Raw genomic sequence first — 23,040 nt, forward strand, 5'->3', positions numbered from 1 at the left:
TCACTTTTCGCACCAAAGTACGTTCATCTCTAGGAGACAGAACACGTCTCCTTCCTGAGTGTTATGATGTCTGCGTGGTCCCATGGTGTTTATACTTGCGTATCATTATTTGTACAAATGAACGTGGTACCTTCAGGTGTTTGGAAAATGCTCCCAAGGATGAACCAGACTTGTGGAGGTCTACAATTGTTTTCTGAGGTCTTGGCTGATTTCTGTTGATTTTCCCATGATGTCAAGCATAAAGGCACTGAGTTTGAAGGTAGGCCTTGAAATACATCCACAGGTACACCTCCAATTGACTCAAATGATGTCAATTCTATCAGAAGGTTCTAAAGCCATGACATCCTTTTCTGGAATGTTCCAAGCTGTTTAAAGGCACAGTCAACAGTAAACTTCTGACCCACTGGAATTGTGATACAGTGAGTTATAAGTGAAATAATCTTGTCTGTGAACAATTGTTGGAAAAATTACTTGTGTCATGCACAAAGTAGATGTCCTAACCGACTTGCCAAAACTATAGTTTGTTAACAGGAAATGTGTGGAGTGGTTGAAAAATGACTTTTAATGACTCCAACCTAAATGTATGTAAACTTTCGACTTCAACTGTATCTCGAACACTTGATTGCTGTCATGCAAAACAATGGGTGTTTACCCCAATATTACCCTTTCAACCCCTACAAAAATTTAAATTAATTATAATCCACATAATAAATCACATTCCCTGTTGCTGCAGGATTATTTTCCTGCTGTATGAAACTGGCTCAAATTAAGATCATACCCCCATGGCCTATTTATTGCCTTACCTCTCTTATCCAACCTCATTTGCACATGCTGTATATAGATTTTCCTACTGTATTATTGATTGTATGTTTGTTTATTCCATGTGTAACTCTGTGTTGTTGTATGTGTCGAACTGCTTTGCTTTATCTTGGCCTGGTTAAATAAAGGTGAAATAAATAAATAAACGTCTGTATAGCTCCTTCTCCATATTGGAGATTCAACCCCTTTTTGCATAAGGATGTTAATCCCCCCATGCTCTGTCTCCCGGTCCCCGGGAGCAAAGGCCAGTGAACCCCTCGTCACTAGTTTGTGTTCTTGTCAATGGGAAAGGGGAGTTCTCAGCTCCAGCTCACAGCAGCCCCCCCTTTCGCAGATTTCAGTATGCCTAAATTCAGGGGATCCTAAACAGATGATTGTCAGTGTGGATTATCTCCACAAGCAGACTGCTACGAGAGAGAGAGAGAGAGAGAGAGAGAGAGAGAGAGAGAGAGAGAGAGAGAGAGAGAGAGAGAGAGAGAGAATGTATGCGCTGCTGAAGATACAGAGAGAGAGAGAGAGAGAGATAGAGCAGAGCAAGAGCGAGAGAGTGAAACTCGAGTGGAGGAGTGAGAGAGTAGCAACTTCATTGAGTTTAGGCAGAACTGCGCGAGAAGCAGGACGGAGCGCAGCTCAGCATCAGTACCGACCGGAAAAAGATAGAATAGCCTTCAGGACACCACTGTGGACAAACAGACGGTGAGATGTACTTCATTCAAAAGCAGTGAGTTGCAACAACTTGAGAGGGAAGAGGAATACATCAACCGGACTGAGGATACATATACGCTGTCATACTGAAAAAGTTCCAAACTATGGAAAATAATTCCTAAATGACTGTAAGCAAAGTGTTCGGACAATACCAGTGCTTTGAGAAGCATACGATTCCAGAGACAGGGACATCGCCGGTACGTTTGATTTACCCAAGCAGTGATATTGCTTTGCACGGTGGTGGAGAATAACCAGCAAGCGGCAGCCCTCACCCCAGTCGCATTGACGGAACAATAGATTTCCGTCCTACACTTTCGGGGAAAACACAGCCAAACCGGCGACAGAAGACAAGACAAAATGTTGCCGTTTTACCTCGTCCTTTGCCTTATGGGAACAGGTGAGAAAACTGTTCTTGTCACATTTTTTGCTGGTTGTTTTTCTGCGCTATTGCTATAAACTCATGAGATGCTCGCTCCGTGTTCCGTTCAGGGCGCGCTGCGTCAAACTGTATCCTAGTCGATGCGCTGTGCTGACGGGGATTAGAGAGGAGATAATATTGCGGCTCTGCTTTTGCTCCAAGGGACTATAGTTTTCTAGGGATGTTGAGACAAAGTTCCGCTACTGAAAGAGCTGACCCGGGGTACCGGTTCAATGGCACTAACGCCGATCCTTACCAAAGTGCACAGTGGCGAGGTGATGCGGTTTTTGTTGTTTTACGCATTCGGTTATTTATCTGGTGTAGGCTATGCGGGGTGTTTTTTTGCTGGTCGTTTGGAAACAGTCCATCATGTTAGTGCACGTGTTTATTTGATAGGCAGACATAAGGCTAGAAACGATGCTGACAGACCAAAACTCGTGCAATCCGGGCTTGTTGCCACTGAGGTCTGCGGTGACATCAAAAGTCGCTGTTGAAGCAAGTGGTTTGTGTGTGTGTGTGTGAGTGAGTGAAAGAGAGAGAGCGAGAGCAAGAGGCAGATAGCAAGAGAAAGAGAAATAAAGAGATAAAGCAGAGAGAGGGACGGAGAGAAAGTGCTTATATCCGCCTCTAGATATTCGCGCTAGTCTACCAGGCGAATGATAGTAGCCTATGAGGTTGGCCGCAGGTATCACCGATCATAATTTCTAATGAGATGTGGGGGAAAACAAGGTGCTCGTTTCTGCTGAAACCTAGTAGAGATAAACTGGGAACACTCCCCTAATGCAGCCAAGCAGACCTTAAAATGCACCAGCTAGGAATCGACCTCTCCACCCCGACACACTCCCTCTCTCGCCCCATACACCCCCTCTCTCACCCATATTTAATTTATTTTTGAATGGGCTTTATATTTTAAACAGAGTGGAATTACATAACGATTGACGCGTGTGAGGAAACCACGTTATGTTGTAAGACCGCCGAAACAAGCTCTCAATCTCTTTTTTAGCCGACCTTTAACAGAAGTTTATCCAATGCCACTGTGTGTCATTCATATTAAAATATATACTAGCCTATTGTGGAACCTGTATTTGTAATGTATCAGACAACACTATTGTGTTATTATTCTATATGGAAGTAACAATGTAGCCTAACCTCTAGTAGCCTATAAAGTTGAATCACAGACCTCACTCAGCCGAACGTCCAGACCAAATAGCGTTCGATATGTTTAAGAGGGGGGACATCTAGGCTATTTCTCGTTGTAAGTGCATAAACAGCCATGGGGTTGGATTTGAGACGGCTTTTAAACACACGTCTCCAATTAATAATTTCATAGCCAAACTCAGCCAGGTGGAAAAGGCTGCACCACCACTAGGCTACACGGAAAAGGTCAATAATGAAACGATCTAGAAATAAAGTAAATGTCTATTAAAGGCAGCCAACAGACCCCGGGCATGGTGAAATGATTTTTCTTTCATCTGTGCAACTGCTGTTTGTGTTATTTTATCGTGAGGACTTCAGCCACTGGGGGCAATCGTCTGATGGGAGTCAACATTAGCGTGTCAATCATTTGTGTAGTGGCCTATGCCAATGATAGTAAACTGTCGCTGTACTTACAAGTCTCTGCAATGTCCAATTAGTGTGCCTCTTAGGAAAGGAGGTTTCACATTCAACTGTTCCAAACAGTGGGTCTTTCTTTTGATAGGCTACTAATCTTGGCTGTGTGTGTGTGCATGTGTGTGTGTTATTATGCGCTAGAAAATCAGTTGATGTGGCCTTTGAATGGTTATGCAATATCAACATGCCTGAATATAATAGAAGTAAAACCCATATAGAGCAAATAAAACCTTTAGGGTACTTTTTCCATAGATACAGCACCATAGGCTATTGCGTTATTCTGTAAAATAACATAATCCTTTATTAATCCCCCAGAGAAGAAATCTGATTGCACCAGCCAAAACATACATCATTCTGTATTGGAAAGTAAACAACAATGGCCCCTATTGAGGTTCTAAGGGCCCTTTGATTGAGTGAGACCACAGTCATAGAAAATGTACATTTTCATACCCAACCCCTCATTGCTCTATTTTTATGCATGTGTGTTGTTGTTTCCAGTTTCCACGCCTTTAAACAAACATTTCCTTAGTTTTGGTGTATTATTAACGCCGGCTTTGATTCGGCTCTAGATAAAGGCTTCAAAACCCCCGACCCCTGGGATTCAGAGGATCTTACTTCTTCTAATTAACATTGAGCATCCAGGAGTAAAGTAAAGCGCTTTCGGTCAACGCTTCAGTAAATGAATTAAAAACAAAATGTTTATTGGCAGTTAAGCCGTGTTTTCTTCCCACTGTCTTTGATGAACGAGAGCCGAGTACTGACACATGGGGAGGCAGTAATTAAATTTAAATGTTGAATCAGAATACACAACGTCGTCACACTGACACCCACTCTCCTCTGGGAGGAGAAGAGAGAGGAGATGGAGATGGAACGCCTGCTGGAACTGGAACACAAGCACAAACAGACTTTTCCCTCCTAAAGAATTGTCAACGAGGGTCGGGAAATACAGTATTCCCCTAACTATTGACTGTGAGGAGCACAAACAAACAACAGCAGAGTTCCAGGGTCCTAGTGGATCCATTCCTGACAAACAAACACCACAAATGGCAAACAAACTGTAATGTCATGGTAGAGTAGTCATAGATGTACCTTGTGTCTGTCACGCATGTTTTTCTCATCAGATCATCGGGGGGGTAAGATGACACCAGCAGCAGAACAATTCCTTGACAGACAGTAGCTGGATGGGGAGGGGCAGCAGCCAGCATGGTTCACAGGCTGCAACACACACACACACACACACACACACACACACACACACACACACACACACACACACACACACACACACACACACACACACACACACACACACACACACACACACACACACACACACACACACACACACACACACACACAGTCCCAGAAAACGTGGTTGTTCAATGCTTGTTCACCCATCCATATGTATGTCCTCTCTGTGGCCCTCCTCTGCAGCAGGAGCAACGGCAGCATCTATCCATCATTTGCTTTCTCAGAATGTCCCCTGGCTTCCCACTGGAATTGGATTCCACCCTGCATCAGTATTCCAAGTAATCTTCAATAAGCTCTTTTTTGGAACCTTTAGCTTTGGTTTGCTGAGTCTCATAGGGTAAGTTCAAAGGCTGGGAGCTGAGATCACACGTTTCCCTCGCTGCTTTTTCCTCAAGTCCTGGCTGTCGCCACTCGTGTCTAAACCCAGTGAAGCACCCTGAAAATGCATCACCATCACCATCCTCCTCTGAACTTGCCCAGTGAGGGGAATGTGTTGTGGGGCATTAGTAAGTCTAGTAGAACTCATCTACACACAAACAAACACAGCCTTCCACCATGGATATACTGTAAATACACAGTGAGGCCTAGACAGGCGCCATCAGAGGAACATATAGCTTTGCCTTGACCCCCCCCCCACACACACACACACACACACACACACACACACACACACACACCTCCTCCCCCTTCCCCATTAGCAGAGATTTGTCCTGGATCTGAGCTGTGTGGCAGAAATATTTCTGGGCGATTCGGTGGCAGCCTGGCTAGGGAGGTTTGTTTTAGGGGGACCGTGCATATTTCATGAACCTCCGCTGCTTTGAATTCTTGTGGAGGAGTCAGGCTTGGGCGGAGTGAGCGGGGGACAGAGGAGTGGGGGTGTAAGGGGTTGTAGGGAGAGGGAGGAGGAGAGAGACAGGACTCAGAAGTGTAACTACCAGTGTGATGATCAAGTTGACACGCGGAGGGAAAACGTTAGGGAATACCATGGAGCATCATTAACTTCTCTCCATCTTTTCTCTCCTTTCCCGCTTATCTCTCTCCCTCATTTTCTATCTGTTGCTGAGGGGGGAAAAGGATTGAGGAGAAAGTAAAATGAGAGAGAATAAGTTGGAAGGCAGAGAGGGAGAAGAGAAGCCAAGTTGAGGATGAGTGTCAGACCAGGGGTGCACGGTTACAATAGCGCTGACGCAGCAGAATCCGTCTGGTGTAGAAGTCTGTTGCATTATTTAGGAGACGCACCCATGGCAAAGATATGGATGAGTTTGGCCTACTTTGATTCCCACACTAGGAGTGCTCTCTGCAATGGACCCATGGCTCAAACTGGTGTAGATTTGATTTCCAGACAGACCTCATAGACTATGGAAAGGAATAGGATTCAGGGGAGGGGGCACAAATCAAACTTTAAAGGTCGTTTTTGTTTATGGCATGAGAGCTCTTAAGATTTGTTTTATTTTGAGTGAAATTGTAGATACTTACTCATGAGTCACTCTGCAAGAGTTATTCCCCCCAGACCAGTACACTCAGAAAACTAACGATTCGTATCCATTCCCAACCACATCTTAACCTTTTGTAGAGAGCCCTCCTTTCCCTGCACTTTCACTTTCCATCCAGTAACTCAGAACTGACTCATCCGAAGGTACTAACAGACAAACCAACAGACATACAGACAGCCATCCATACACAGACAGACAGACAGACAGACATCCATACACAGACAGACAGACAGACAGCCATCCATACACAGACAGACAGACAGCCATCCATACACAGACAGACAGACAGACAGCCATCCATACACAGACAGACAGCCATCCATACACAGACAGACAGACAGCCATCCATACACAGACAGACAGACAGACAGACAGACAGACAGACAGACAGACAGACAGACAGACAGACAGACAGACAGACAGACAGACAGACAGCCATCCATACACAGACAGACAGCCATCCATACACAGACAGACAGCCATCCACAGACAGACAGACAGACAGACAGACAGACAGACAGACAGACAGACAGGCAGGCAGGCAGGCAGGCAGGCAGGCAGGCAGGCAGGCAGGCAGGCAGGCAGACAGACAGACAGACAGACAGACAGACAGACAGACAGACAGACAGACAGACAGACAGACAGACAGACAGACAGACAGACAGACAGACAGGGGTGCAGAGGGGAGAAGCTATAACAATGGGTTACTGTGTCTTCCAGCCATAAGACATGTTCACGCACACTGGCATTGTCTTCTTCCTCGGACCTCGCCTCCTTGACTAACAACACAATGACCCCTGGGGTCTTCCTCACTCATCTTTGGCCCCCAATCCCCCCAACCCCAATCCCCTCAACAACTTTGCTGTGTACAGAGGCAGAAATTGGAGGGAGAAAATAAACAATGGGGCTTCATAAAACAAGCTCTGTCTTGCTAATCAGCTTTGCCATGCGGGGAAACAGAGATAAAGAACTTGGCATTGTGTCCAGGGGCCTTGTTATCAGCTGTTAGCTACTTCACTGGATGTGGTTGATGGCACGGCTCAACACAACAGGGAAGGCCTTGTGTTGTGTGGGCAGCCAGGCAAGATATGCTGGAGCTGTACTACCAGCTGGGGCACTTGGCCACTTCTATCCCTGTCTTTGTCTCTCTCTCAATTCCTCTCTCTTCGCTCTATTTTCTCCCCCTCTTTTCATCCTCTCTCTCTCTCTCTCTCTCTCTCTCTCTCTCTCTCTCTCTCTCTCTCTCTCTCTCTCTCTCTCTCTCTCTCTCTCTCTCTCTCTCTCTCTCTCTCTCTCTCTCTCTCTCTCTCTCTCTCTCTCTCTCTCTCTCTCTCCTCTCTCACTCTAACTCTCTGTTTCTCTAACTCTCACTGCTCTCTTCCTTCTCTCCTTGTCTCTGTCTTTGCACGTCCTCACCTCTGTTTCCCTCCGGGGCAGAGGAAGATCCTTGCAGGAAGTGACACATAAAGACAGGGACAATGGAGGGGCTGTGTCAGCTTCCTCTTCCAAATAACTGGTCCACACACATGCCGCCCGGCCCTTCAGCCTCTCAGCCCAGGGCCCCTACCAGTCCTACAACAGCCCCACTTCCATCCACTGCCAGCAGATTACTGGGCTCTATTATCACCCACTGATTAGAATACAGTAGGGAGAGAGCAGAGGCTGTTTACTCTCTGCATTCTCCTGCACCAAACAGTGGTACAGCGAGAGGGAACCCTGGGTTAATTCTTTACAAATCATTAAAACAGAGCTCAGAGTGAGAGAGTAGAGCAGTAGCACAGCCTCTGTGTTCAAACACTAGCAAGCCAGCTAGCTATTTTAGGGAAACAAATTGTATTTTTTTATAGTTTTTGGGGGGGGATACAAGTGTCACATCTTTCTAGAGAGATGTATCACAATTTGGCAAGACCTCCAACCCAAGAAACCGAGAGAGCATAGAGAGAGTTCCAACATACTAGACCAAACTTTCTTTTTTATTTTCCAATCAATTTCTGCCCTCAAAGACAAGAATTTCCTATCTCCTGCCGAGACACAGAAACCAACAGCAAATTGAAATGTATCTCCCGTGTTGCAGCAATATCTGGGCCTATGTTATCTTCACTAGCCGTGTTCCTCAACCTTCTTTTAAAGATTGCCCTGTTGGGGGGTGATTCAGGCAGCTGGGAAGGGGCTGAAGGGGAAAAACCCATTCAGTTATGAATCCCGTGAGAAGCTATTTATTTGTCTATCTATATATTTTCTACTTATTTATCTATTTTTATTCCCCACTCAGTCCGTTCTTGAGATGCGGTCCGATTTTCAGTGTCTCCTCTTGAGCAGAGAGACGTTAATATCATGTGGCCATTGTGTGTTATTTTGGAGGGTTGTTGTGTGTGCACATCCATAAGTGACTCATGAGGAGCTTATCAAAGCAACGCCCTAAACTATGTGTTGCTCATAGTGCACACACACACACACACACACACACACACACACACACACACACACACACACACACACACACACACACACACACACACACACACACACACACACACACACACTAAGACAGGGGGTCAAGGGCATGCATTGGGGCAGAGGATGATGAGCTGAGATGAGTGTTTCCCATCTTTGGGGCTATGTGCCCTTTATGGAGCGGTTAGTCAAAGCCCGACTGTCTAATTAATGACTCTCTATCTCTCAGGATGTCATGTCTCCACTCAACTCAACTCAACCAGGGGGAAAGGAATGCACTCAAGGAAACAAGTGATGGCCTGGCTGGGCTGGGTGGACATTACAGAGACCAGAGGGTTGAGTGCGTGCAGGGAGGGACAACTCTCATGCTCCCTTGGGCTTCAGGTCCCCTCCTTCCCCTCTCTCTGTCTCCTTCTTTCTTTATTCCTTTCTCTGGCTTTCTTTCTCCTCCTCAAACAAAGAGCTCCATCTTCCTGCTTCCTGCCAGTTTAAGCTGACAGGAATCTGAGGGCAAATATTGTGATAGTGACTCAACCGTTAACAAAATACTGGGCTCGGCGGTCAGGAAAGGAAATCGCTTCTTAAACTCTCTTTCTCTTTCTCCTTCTCTCAGTGAGAAAGGTAGGTCTCTCTGCCTCTCTGTGTTGTTTTGAGTGGCAGACATCTGGGTGAAGGGTTGGCGGAAAGTGTAGCAACTTTTTTTCTTCTCTCCCTTCTCCTCCAGCGGGGAATTTAGAGCAAGGCTTTGAAACTCTCCGTGGGAGGCCGCTAGGAAAGCCGGCCAATTTGCTATCAACTGAGGGGTGTCAGTCAAAGCTCATCGATCAGGCTTTTAACTGCGGCTCCCTCAATGTCCAAACATGGTAATTTTATCGAGCCGTGTTGGAGATGAGAGGCGCAGTGAGGGGTGGGGCGACAGCCGGGGGCGGTGGAGGGTTTGGGGGATAGGGGTGAGAGTCAGTAGGTGGGTAAGGTGGGTCTCCAACTTCTGTGGTGATGAAAAGCAGGAGCTTCACACAGAGAGAGGCATTGGAGATCCTTTGGACAGGGGGTTGGGAGGAGATGTTGGTCTGAGCAGAGAGACAGAGAAAGAGAGAGAGCTGTGCCTCAGCCGGGGGAGGAGGGAGGGGAGAGAGAGACACACAGAGAGGGAGAGAGAGAAAGAGAGAGGGGGGTCAGAAGGATTTACTGCCAGCAGCATAGCATTAAAGGTAATGGATATGCTTGTGTTGGTGTAAAGCGAACCTGTGTTTTTTCTCCCAGCACAGGGTAGCTAAAAGAATAACAAAGATGTAACTGAAGTGAGAATCCGGGGAGGAAGAATTGAAAGGGGTTGTTTCAACGCCTCAGGGCGAAACATTACAACCTGAGGTATCCCTTTGCCAGGTAGATGGACTTAAGACACAGAATGGTTTCTGAAGAGGTTGTTTTTGTGTGTCTGTCTGTCTGTCTGTCTGTGTGTGTGTGTGTGTGTGTGTGTGTGTGTGTGTGTGTGTGTGTGTGTGTGTGTGTGTGTGTGTGTGTGTGTGTGTGTGTGTGTGTGTGTGTGTGTGTGTGTGTGTGTGTGTGTGGTAAGGGCGGGTGAGGTGTTGGAGAAGTGAATCTGATCCCCCTTCCAAAACTATCTCAGTTTATGATGTAGTGCTAAATAATCAATGGGCCGTGGCCTTTCCTGATCCTGACAACATTCCAGTAGAATTCCAGCGGGGTTAGGGTCTGGAAAGCTAAGTGCTTCCCAAGCTGACAGGGGTGAACCCTATAACCCTCTACACCCCTGCACCCCCGCCAGGAGTCAGCAGCAGTCCCTCCTAGGGTTGCACCATTCCGGGAACTTTCAATACATTTTCAATAAATACCCTGGTTTTCCCAAAAGGATTACGGATTTTCTGCTTATTCCCTTCTGATTTTGGGAAAACCATGGAATTTATTGAAAGCAACCCTAGCCCATCCGTTGTTCCAGCACATTTTACCTGTCCGATGTCGGCATCCCAGCACTCATCATATTGAACTGATTGTTCCCTCCACAGATTGGGCTTCTATGCCCTTCTGCTACAGGATGATGTCTGTTTGCTTTTGAAAGTCCCAGCCATGGAATGGAACGCTCTGGAGGATAGGGGGGGGGTAGAGGTAAGGGAGAAGCAACAGCAGTGATAGAGGGAAGGGAGAAGCAGAGATAGAAAGGGAGGAAAGAGAGAAAGGGAGAGAGAGGGAGAGTGTTACAGACACATACACAATAGGGATGACATTGTCTAGGATGATGTGAGTGTGAATCCAGTGTCAGTCTATGACATATGATATAGCCTGCTATTGATAGGATAGTTGGGCTGGAGGGAGGGAAGGAGAGAGTATAGATACTGCAGGTTTTCAGGGAGTTTCCAAACAGAGACAGATAGAGCAGGAGATAACATTGGAGGAGAGAGGAGTGGATGGAGGGAGGGAGAGGGGGATGAGACGCAGAGTTCCAGGCTGCATCCATCATGTGGTTTGGTGCAGGAGCCATTTCTACCCATTTTTATCACCTTTATTTAACCAGGTAGGCTAGTTGAGAACAAGTTCTCATTTGCAACTGCGACCTGGCCAAGATAAAGCATAGCAATTCGACACATACAACAACACAGAGTTACACATGGAATAAACAAAACATACAGTCAATAATACAGTAGAACAAAAGAAAACAAAAAGTCTATATACAGTGAGTGCAAATGAGGTAAGTTAAGGCAATAAATAGGCCATGGTGGCAAAGTAATTACAATATAGCAATTAAACACTGGAATGGTAGGATGTGCAGAAGATAAATGTGCAAATAGAGATACTGGGGTGCACAGGAGCAAGATAAATAAATAAATACAGTATGTGGATGAGGTAGATAGATGGGCTGTTTACAGATGGGCTATGTACAGGTGCAGTGATCTGTGAGCTGCTCTGACAGCTGGTGCTTAAAGCTAGTGAGGGAGATATGAGTCTCCAGCTTCAGAGATTTTTGCAGTTCGTTCCAGTCATTGGCAGCAGAGAACTGGAAGGAAAGACGACCAAAGGAGGAATTGGCTTTGGGGGTGACCAGTGCGATATACCTGCTGGAGCGTGTGCTACGAGTGGGTGCTGCTGTGGTGACCAGTGAGCTGAGATAAGGCGGGGCTTTACCTAGCAGAGACTTGTAGATGACCTATAGCCAGTGGGTTTGGCGACGAGTATGAAGCGAGGGCCAACCAACGAGAGCGTACAGGTCGCAATGGTGGGTAGTGTATGGGGCTTTGGTGACAAAACGGATGGCACTGTGATAGACTGCATCCAGTTTGTTGAGTAGAGTGTTGGAGGCTATTTTATAGATGACATCACCGAAGTCAAGGATCGGTAGGATGGTCAGTTTTACGAGGGTATGTTTGGCAGCATGAGTGAAGGATGCTTTGTTGCGATATAGGAAGCCGATTCTAGATTTAAATTTGGATTGGAGATGCTTAATGTGAGTCTGGAAGGAGAGTTTACAGTCTAACCAGACACCCAGGTATTTGTAGTTGTCCACGTATTCTAAGTCAGAGCTGGACGGGCGAGCAGGTGCGGGCAGTGATCGATTGAATAGCATGCATTTAGTTTTACTTGCGTTTAAGAGCAGTTGGAGGCCACGGAAGGAGAGTTGTATGGCATTGAAGCTCGTCTGGAGGTTAGTTAACACAAGGTCCAAAGAGGGGCCAGTAGTATACAGAATGGTGTCGTCTGCGTAGAGGTGGATCAGAGAATCACCAGCAGCAAGAGCAACATCATTGATGTATACAGAGAAGAGAGTCGGCCCGAGAATTGAACCCTGTGGCACCCCCATAGAGACTGCCAGAGGTCCGGACAACAGGCCCTCCGATTTGACACACTGAACTCTATCAGAGAAGTAGTTGGTAAACCAGGCGAGGCAATCATTTGAGAAACCAAGGCTGTCGAGTCTGCCAATAAGAATGTGGTGATTGACAGAGTCGAAAGCCTTGGCCAGGTCGATGAATACGGCTGCACAGTAATGTCTCTTATCAATGGCGGTTATGATGTCGTTTAGGACCTTGAGCGTGGCTGAGGTGCACCCATGACCAGCTCTGAAACAAGACTGCATAGCGGAGAAGGTACGGTGGGATTCGAAATGATCGGTAATCTGTTTGTTAACTTAGCTTTCGAAGACCTTAGAAAGACAGGGTAGGATAGATATAGGTCTGTAGCATTTTGGGTTTAGAGTGTCACCCCCTTTGAAGAGAGGGATGACCCGTGGCAGCTTTCTAATCTTTGGGAATCTCAGACAATATGAAAGAGAGGTTGAACAGGCTAGTAATAGGGGTTGCAACAATTTCGGCAGATCATTTTAGAAAGAGATGGTCCAGATTGTCTAGCCCGGCTGATTTGTATGGGTCCAGATTTTGCAGCTCTTTCAGAACATCATCTATCTGGATGTGGGTGAAGGAGAAATAGTGGGGGCATTGGCGGGTTGCTGTGGAGGGTGCCAGGCAGTTGACCGGGGTAGGGGTAGCCAGGTGGAAAGCATGGCCAGCCGTAGAGAAATGCTTATTGAAATTCTCAATTATAGTGGATTTATCGGTGGTAACAGTGTTTCCTTGCCTCAGAGCAGTGGGCAGCTGGGAGGAGGTGCTCTTATTCTCCATGGACTTTACAGTGTCCCACAACTTTTTTGAGTTAGTACACAGGATGCAAATTTCTGTTTGAAAAAGCTAGCCTTAGCTTTTCTAACTGCCTGTGTATATTTGTTCCTAACATCCCTGAAAAGTTGCATATCATGGGGGCTATTTGATGCTAATGCAGAACGCCAGAGGATGTTTTTGTGCTGGTCAAGGGCAGACAGGTCTGGAGTGAACCAAGGACTATATCTATTCCTAGTTTTTTGAGTGGGGCGTGCTTATTTAAGATGGTGAGGAAGGCACTTTTAAAGAATAGCCAGGCATCATCTACTGACGGGATGAGGTCAATGTCATTCCAGGATACCCCGGCCAGGTCGATTAGAAAGGCCTGCTCGCAGAAGTGTTTTATGGATCGTTTGACAGTGATGAGGGGTGGTCGTTTGGTCGCAGACCCATTACGGATGCAGGCAATGAGGCAGTGATCGCTGAGATCTTGATTGAAAACAGCAAAGGTGTATTTGGAGGGCGAGTTAGTTAGGATGACATCTATGAGGGTGCCCGTGTTTATGGATTTGGGGTTGTAGCTGGTAGGTTCATTGATAATTTGTGTGAGATTGAGGGCATCAAGCTTAGATTGTAGGATGGCTGGGGTGTTAAGCATGTCCCAGTTTAGGTCACCTAGTAGCACGAGCTCAGAAGATAGATGGGGGGTAATCAATTCACATATGGATAGAGGGAACAGCTGCGGGCAGAGGGAGGTCTATAGCAAGCGGCAACAGTGAGAGACTTGTTTCTGGAAAGGTGAATTTTTAGAAGTAAAAGCTCGAATTGTTTGGGTACAGACTTGGATAGTAATACAGAACTCTGCAGGCTATTTTTGCAGTAGATTGCAACACCGCCCCCTTTGGCAGTTCTATCTTGGCGGAAAATATTATAGTTAGCAATGGAGTTTTCAGCGTTTTTGGTGGTTTTCCTATGCCAGGATTCAGACACGGCTAAGACATCTGGGTTGGCAGAGTGTGCTAAATCAGTGAGTAAAACAAACTTAGGGAGTAGGCTTCTAATGTTAACATGCATGAAACCAAGGCTTTTACGGTTACAGAAGTCAACAAATGAGAGCACCTGGGGAGTGGGAGTGGAGCTAGGCACTGCAGGACCTGGATTAACCTCAACATCACCAGAGGAACAGAGGAGAAGTAGGATAAGGGTACGGCTAAAGGCTATATGAACTGGCCGCCTAGCACGTTCGGAACAGAGAGTGAAAGGAGCAGGTTTCTGGGCACGATAGCATAGATTCAAGGCATAGTGTACAGACAAAGCTAAGGTAGGATGTGAGTACATTGGAGGTAAACCTAGGCATTGAGTAATGATGAGAGAGATATAGTCTCTAGAGACGTTTATTAAACCAGGTGATGTCATCGCATATGTAGGAGGTGGAACAACGTGACTGGTTAAGGCATATTGAGCTGGGCTAGAGGTTCTACAGTGAAATCAGACAGTAATCACTAACCAGGACAGTAATGGACGAGGCATATTGATGTTAGAGAGAGGCATGCATAGCCAAGTGAACATATGGGTCCAGTGAGTGGTTGGGCTGACTGGGGACACGGCGATTCAGACAGTTAGCAGGCCGATGCTAACAAGCTAACAGTTAGTAGGCCGGGGCTAAACAAGCTAGCAGTTAGCAGACCGGGGCTGGCAAGCTAGCAGTTAGCAGACCGGGTTAGCAAGCAAGCAGTTAACAGACTGGGGCTAGCAAGTTAGACTTTGGGGGACGTCGCGATGAGGGTAAGTCTGTTTTTGCCTCTTCGTGCGGTGACGTCGATTGACCAGTCGTGGAATTAGTAGGGTTCCAAGTAGCTCTAGGTAGCTAGTAGGCCGCAGTTAGCAGAATGGGCCTTCAGCGGACGTCGCGCCTGAGGGGCCTGTCGGAATCCTCGGGCAGATTATGTCGGTATTCCAGTCGTAGAGGATCGGCGGGGTTCCGTGCCCCATACCGGCAATAGAAGGGGTCCGGATATTGTAGCCCAGGAGTGGGCTTCGGTGGTAGCACAGGAGCCCGGGCCGGGCTAGCTTCAGGCTAATTGGTGCTTGCTCTGAGATGGAAACGCTAGCCAGGAGTAGTCACCCGGGATTGCGGTTACCTAGTTGCGAAGATCCAGATGAAAATGTTCAGAGTTTGCGGTAGGAATCCGGGGATATGGGGAAAAAAATTTAAAATAATAATAGGTCCATTATGCTCTGGTTTGAGTCACGTTGTTCGAACTGGCGAAGGCTTTCAGAGTTAAAGGTTAGCTGATGACCGCTAGCAATGGTTTGCTGACTGATAGCTGGTAGGTAGTTAGCTGGCTAGCTTCAGTTGAGGGATTCCAGATCCGAAGTAAATAAAAAATACTTTCGAAAAAAAACAGATCCACGCCACATTGGGGGAGGCGGGTTGCAGGAGAGTATTTAGAAGTTGAGGTTTAGGAAAATATTTTTAAAAGATATGCGAAGAAAAAGATGTAAAAATATATATACAAGGGACACGACAGGACAAAGACAGACGTCTGACTGCTACGCCATCTTGGATTGTTCTCCATCATTTGTTTTCTCAGGGCTCTGCTAGGGGGGGTTTAGCCATTTGTTTTTGCTCTAATTACATAAGTGAGACAGCATAATTAGACATATAGATTAAGAGAAAGGCAGAGAAGAGAGATAGATAGCCACAGGGAGATAGATTCAGAGGTGCAGATGAAATGAGATGCGTAGACGACGGAAATTTCCCTTTCCATTTCAACGTTCAAGGCTGCCAAGGAGGAGGAGTAAGGGTGCGGTATAAAGTAAAGGAGACAGAGAGAGATGGAACGATAACGGATGAGAGAGAGGAGGAGAGAAAAGCTGTCTTCACAGCCTGCACTTTGAGGCCAAATGCTGCCTGAAAAGTCACCCCATTTGATTCAGGGAGGTGGGGAGAGGGGGAGGGAAGGGGATAGAGAGGTAGAGAGAGAGCAGGGGGAGATGAGGAATGAGAGAGAGAGAGGTTGAGAAAGAGGAGGAGAGAGAAATGTTAACATTGAGAAGCAGAAGAGAGAGAGGGGAGAGGGAGAGAGAGAGGGGGGGTGAAAGAGATGGAGAGAGGAAAGCAGACAGCGATAGATCTCCTCCATATCAAGGCAGTGTCTGGTCCCTGGAAGTGCCTGTTTGTTTTCAGTTGTTTGGGAGGGTCTCCAACCTCCATGTGTGAGGCCACAGGGCCCTGCTCCTGTCTCCGTCAGACACAACCCTGACACATACACACACAACCCTGACACACTCACACAACCCTGACACACACACAAACACACACCGTTTTATCTCTGTTTCATACACCTCAAACACAGCCACCTGCCAAACCATCACTAAGAAGACACAGCACACACTCCCTGGCACCGCTATACACACATCCCAGCACCACTACCCACACCCCGACACCACTTTACACACACCCTGGTTTGTGAGTGTGCGAGGTTGAGGAGGTGGGGAACATGTGGAGCAGTAAGCTGCATGCTGACAACAGAAGAGCAGCAAGTCCTCAGTCTGTCCTTCAACTTGTTCAATGGAGAGATGTCTGGAGTGAGATGATTACAGGTTACTGTCTGAAACTACAGCCCAAGACTAATCAGTCTGTCCTTCAACTTGTTCAATGGAGAGATGTCTGGAGTGAGATGATTACAGGTTACTGTCTGAAACTACAGCCCAAGACTAATCAGTCTGTCCTTCAACTTGTTCAATGGAGAGATGTCTGGAGTGAGATGATTACTGGTTACTGTCTGAAACTACATCCAAAGACTAATCAGTCAGGGGAAGATCGTTTGTGAAAAACTTGCAGCTCCTGTTATACTTTCAGGGCCGGATTAAAAAATTTAATTGGGAGTTGTTGAGAAAAACTGTTTCTATTGGTTCTACAGACAGACTAGTCTTCTTTTTTCAGCAGTAGCCATTTGCTTTACAAACAGTACATTTTTTCCGCAATTGTACTTTGAATTCTGCAAAACGCAAACCAACAGCTGCAACCAACCATAGAAATATAATCCATAGATGGCAGTTCCCATTCAAGTCAGGACTGGTATATATTGCTAGTGTACCCATGAGTTTAATAGTCAAATTGCCAGGGTAAAAGGTTACAATATCCTTCTATGGATTATATGTCTATGGCCACGCAATAAACTGTATATTTGACATGCATACTGCCCAAACTGGAGCCTTCCTGACTGTAGGCATACCTGTAACTGCCAAACACTTGAGTAAATGAGGGATACAAAGTATATGTTATGGTGTGGGATGCATTTTCCTGGCACCACTGCGACCTGTACGCTCTCTTTGGCTGGCCCTCGCTTCATACTCAATGCCAAACCCACTGGCTCCAGGTCATCTACAAGTCTCTGCTAGGTAAAGCCCCACCTTATCTCAGCTCACTGGTCACCATAGTAGCACCCACTCGTAGCACGCGCTCCAGCAGGTTTATCTCTCTGGTCACCCCCAAAGCCAATTCCTCCTTTGGCCGCCTTTCCTTCCAGTTCTCTGCTGCCAATGACTGGAACAAACTGCAAAAATCACTGAAGCTGGAGACTCCTATCTCCCTCACTAGCTTTAAGCACCAGCTGTCAGAGCAGCTCACAGATCACTGCACCTGTACATAGCCCATCTGTAAACAGCCCATCCAACTACCTCATCCACATACTGTATTTATTTATTTATCTTGCTCCTGTGCACCCCAGTATCTCTATTTGCACATTTATCTTCTGCACATCCTACCATTCCAGAGTTTAATTGCTATATTGTAATTACTTTGCCACCGTGGCCTATTTATTGCCTTTACCTCCCTTATCTTACCTCATTTGCACTCAGTGTATATAGACTTTTGTCTTTTCTTCTTCTACTGTATTATTGACTGTATGTTTTGTTTATTCCATGTGTAACTCTGTGTTGTTGTATGTGTCGAACTGCTGCGCTTTATCTTGGCCAGGTTGCAGTTGTAAATGAGAACTTGTTCTCAACTAGCCTACCTGGTTCAAATAAAGGTGAAATAAATAAAAATAGGTCAACCTTTAGAATCTATGCCAAGGTGCATTAAACCTGTTCTGGCAGCTCGTGCCTGCCCAACACCCTTATAAGACACACACAGTTAAAAAAAGGTTAAATAAATAAAATTAAATAAATATATATACACTGCTCAAAAAAATAAAGGGAACACTAAAATAACACATCCTAGATCTGAATGAATGAAATAATCTTATTAAATTATTTTTTCTTTACATAGTTGAATGTGCTGACAACAAAATCACACAAAAATAATCAATGGAAATCCAATTTATCAACCCATGGAGGTCTGGATTTGGAGTCACACTCAAAATTAAAGTGGAAAACCACACTACAGGCTGTCAGAATGAGGCTCAGTAGTGTGTGTGGCCTCCACATGCCTGTATGACCTCCCTACAACGCCTGGGCATGCTCCTGATGAGGTGGCGGATGGTCTCCTGAGGGATCTCCTCCCAGACCTGGACTAAAGCATCCGCCAACTCCTGGACAGTCTGTGGTACAACGTGGCGTTGGTGGATGGAGCGAGACATGATGTCCCAGATGTGCTCAATTGGATTCAGGTCTGGGGAACGGGTGGGCCAGTCCATACCATCAATGTCTTCATCTTGCAGGAACTGCTGACACACTCCAGCCACATGAGGTCTAGCATTGTCTTGCATTAGGAGGAACCCAGGGCCAACAGCACCAGTATATGGTCTCACAAGGGGTCTGAGGATCTCATCTCGGTACCTAATGGCAGTCAGGCTACCTCTGGCGAGCACATGGAGGGCTGTGCGGCCCCCTAAAGAAATGCCACCCCACACCATGACTGACCCACCGCCAAACCGGTCATGCTGGAGGATGTTGCAGGCAGCAGAACGTTCTCCACGGCGTCTCCAGACTGTCACGTCTGTCACATGTGCTCAGTGTGAACCTGCTTTCATCTGTGAAGAGCACAGGGCGCCAGTGGCGAATTTGCCAATCTTGGTGTTCTCTGGCAAATGCCAAACGTCCTGCACGGTGTTGGGCTGTAAGCACAACCCCCACCTGTGGACGCCGGGCCCTCATACCACCCTCATGGAGTCTGTTTCTGACCGTTTGAGCAGACACATGCACATTTGTGGCCTGCTGGAGGTCATTTTGCAGGGCTCTGGCAGTGCTCCTCCTTGCACAAAGGCGGAGGTAGCGGTCCTGCTGCTGGGTTGTTGCCCTCCTACGGCCTCCTCCACGTCTCCTGATGTACTGGCCTGTCTCCTGGTAGCGCCTCCATGCTCTGGACACTACGCTGACAGACACAGCAAACCTTCTTGCCACAGCTCACATTGATGTGCCATCCTGGATGAGCTGCACTACCTGAGCCACTTGTGTGGGTTGTAGACTCCATCTCATGCTACCACTAGAGTGAAAGCACCGCCAGCATTCAAAAGTGACCAAAACATCAGCCAGGAACCATAGGAACTGAGAAGTGGTCTGTGGTTACCACCTGCAGAACCACTCCTTTATTGGGGGTGTCTTGCTAATTGCCTATAATTTCTACCTGTTGTCTATTCCATTTGCACAACAGCATGTGAAATTTATTGTCAATCAGTGTTGCTTCCTAAGTGGACAGTTTGATTTCACAGAAGTGTGACTGACTTGGAGTTACATTGTGTTAAGTGTTCCCTTTATTTTTTTGAGCAGTGTATATATATATATATATATATATACTTTATGTTGGTGTTTCCTTTATTTTGTTAGTTACCTGTATGCGCTTGTGATAAAACTTAATCCACAGTTATTTTTGATAAACTATTGATCCACTGTGGCTAATTGATGCTCTCTGGTGTTTTTGAACATTGAGACCGGGCTCCTGGGGGGGTATTATTTTGTCGCTTGGGCCAAACCCCTGACTCACACAATTGACCAGTCACGTATTTATTATTGCAATTAATTTTTGACTTTTTATTAATCAGTTACCCAATGAAGGCAGGGCCCCCCACTTACCGACGTGTCCCCATACCTCCTCTCCTCCCTATATGATGATTAGCAGAGCGGCAGCAGGCTGTATACACTCCTAAATCCTCCTGTGGTTGGCGGTTGCAGTAAAACAAAATATATACATACTACAAATATAATATGTATTGTATGTCCATTACATGAAATCCAAATAAAAATCTATTAAATTACAGGTTGAAATGCAACAAAATAGGAAAAACCCCAAGGGGGTGGATACTTTTGCAAGGCACTGTAGATACAGTTGAACTCTGAAGTTTACATACACCTTAGCCAAATACATTTAAACTCAGTTTTTCACAATTCCTGACATTTAATCCAAGTAAAAATTCCCTGTCTTAGGTCAGTTAGGATCACCACTTTATTTTAAGAATGCAAAATGTCAGAATAATAGTAGAGAGAATGATTTATTTCCACTTTTATTTCTTTCATCACATTCCAAGTGGGTCAGAAGTTTACATACACTCAACTAGTATTTGGTAGCATTGCCTTTAAATTGTTGAACTTTGGTCAAACGTTCCAGGTAGCCTTCCACAAGCTTCCCACAATAAGTTGGGGGAATTTTGTCCCATTCCTCCTGACAGCGCTGGTGTAACTGAGTCGGGTTTGTAGGCCTACTTGCTCACACACACTTTTTCAGTTCTGCCAACAAATTTTATATAGGATTGAGGTCAGGGCTTTGTGATGGCCACTCCAATATCTTGACTTTGTTGTCCTTAAGCCATTTTGCCACAACTTTGAAAGTATGCTTGGGGTCATTGTCCATTTGGAAGACCCATTTGCGACCAAGCTTTAACTTCCTGACTGATGTCTTGAGATGTTGCTTCAATATCCACATAATTTTCTTGCCTCATGATGCCATCTATTTTGTGAAGTGCACCAGTCCCTCTTGCAGCAAAGCACCGCCACAACATGATGCTGCCACCCCTATGCTTCACGGTTGGGATGGTGTTTTTCGGCTTGCAGCCTCCCCCTTTTTATATTTGTTTCATCAGACCAGAGGACATTTCTCCAAAATGTACAATCTTTGTCCCCATGTGCAGTTGCAAACCATAGTCTGGCTTTTTTATGGTGGTTTTGGAGCAGTGGCTTCTTCCTTGCTTAGCAGCCTTTCAGGTTATGTCGATATAGGACTCGTTTTACTGTGGATATAGATACTTTTGTCCCGGTTTCCTCCAGCATCTTCACAAGGTCCTTTGCTGTTGTTCTGGGATTGATTTGTACTTTTCGCACCAAAGTACGTCTCTAGGAGACAGAACGCGTCTCCTTCCCGAGCGGTATGACGGCTGTGTGGTCCCATGGTGTTTATACTTGCGTACTATTGTTTGTACAGATGAACGTGGTACCTTCAGGCATTTGGAAATTGCTCCCAAGGATGATCCAGACTTGTGAAGGTCTACAAAAAATTGAGAGGCACTGAGTTTGAAGGTAGGCCTTGAAATACATCAACAGGTACACCCGAATGACTCAAATTATGTCAATTAGCCTATCAGAAGTTTCTAAAGCCATGACATCATTTTCTGGAATTTCTGGAATGTTTAACTCTTGCCGCGCGGATCCCATAACCGGGATCAACATCCAGCGAAAAAATCAGAGCGCCATATTGAGAACCAAATCTAATCATTTCTGTTTCTCAAACTTAGGACTATTTTACACCATTTTATAGATACACTTCTCCTGAATCGAACCACGTTGTCCGATTTCAAAAAGGCTTTACAGCGAAAGCAAAACATTAGATTATATTAGGAGAGTACATCGACAAAAACAACCACACAGCCATTTTCCTAGCAACTAGCATGCATCACAAATACCTAAAACACAGCCAAATGCAGCACTAACCTTTGATGATCTTCATCAGATGACACTCCTAGGACATCATGTTACACAATACATGCATTTTTTGTTCGATAAAGTTCATATTTATATATAAAAACAGCATTTTACATCGGCGCGTGACGTTCAGAAAATATTTTCCCTCAAATACTGCCGGTGAATCAGCGCCACAATTTACAAAAATACTTGTCATAAACATTGATACAAAATAAACTGTCATTCAAAGAATTATAGATGAACATCTCCTTTATGCAAACGCTATGAAAGATTTCAAAAAAGCTTCACGAGGAAAGCACTCTTTGCAATAATCTGAGTACTGAGCTCAGAAAAATACACTAGGCTATACAGATAGCCGCCATCTTGGGGACATCTAAAATCATACATTGCATTAGAAATATTCCCTTACCTTTGATCATCTTCTTCAGAAGGCACTTCCAGGAATCCCAGGTCCACAACAAATGTTGTTTTGTTCGATAAAGTCCATAATTTATGTCCAAATAACTCCTTGTTGTTCGTGTGTCCAGTAAGCTACTCCAAGTGTAGAAAGCGTGCGGACGATGTCGCGACGAAAAGTAAAAAAATGTTGTATTTACGTTCGTTCAATCATGTCAAACGTTGTAAAACATCAATCTTTAGGGCCTTCAGAACGTAAAGATTCAATAATATTTCAACCGGACGGTTCCTGTGTCTTGAAAAAGGTTTTGGAACGGGAGGATCCTCCCTCGTGAACGCGCCCCAAGAAGTGATGTCACCCCCTGCCTCAACAACTTCCCCTCCTTGTCATTCGAGCTCTGTTCATCGTAGAAGCTTCAAACAACTT

At 45.7% G+C, this 23,040-nt stretch overlaps 1 protein-coding gene across 24 annotated transcripts in view; it reads left to right on the plus strand.

Moving 5' to 3' along the window:
* Positions 1 to 1,302: 1,302 nt before the first annotated feature.
* kirrel3l (kirre like nephrin family adhesion molecule 3, like) overlaps positions 1,303 to 23,040 on the plus strand; it is a 58,469-nt gene continuing 36,731 nt past the window's right edge. For 7 of the 24 annotated variants that reach the window (XM_014201461.2, XM_014201469.2, XM_045718657.1 and 4 more), the window contains exon 1: positions 1,305 to 1,921. In XM_014201461.2, the coding sequence (XP_014056936.1) occupies positions 1,882 to 1,921 (40 nt within the window). In that variant the 5' untranslated portion in view covers positions 1,305 to 1,881. Of the gene's footprint in view, positions 1,922 to 23,040 lie in introns of all 24 variants that reach the window. The other 17 variants (XM_014201465.2, XM_014201472.2, XM_014201462.2 and 14 more) reach the window with 6 other exon arrangements.

This window comes from Salmo salar, chromosome ssa05 (genome assembly GCF_905237065.1).
Source record: "Salmo salar chromosome ssa05, Ssal_v3.1, whole genome shotgun sequence".
Classification (NCBI taxonomy): domain Eukaryota; kingdom Metazoa; phylum Chordata; class Actinopteri; order Salmoniformes; family Salmonidae; genus Salmo; species Salmo salar.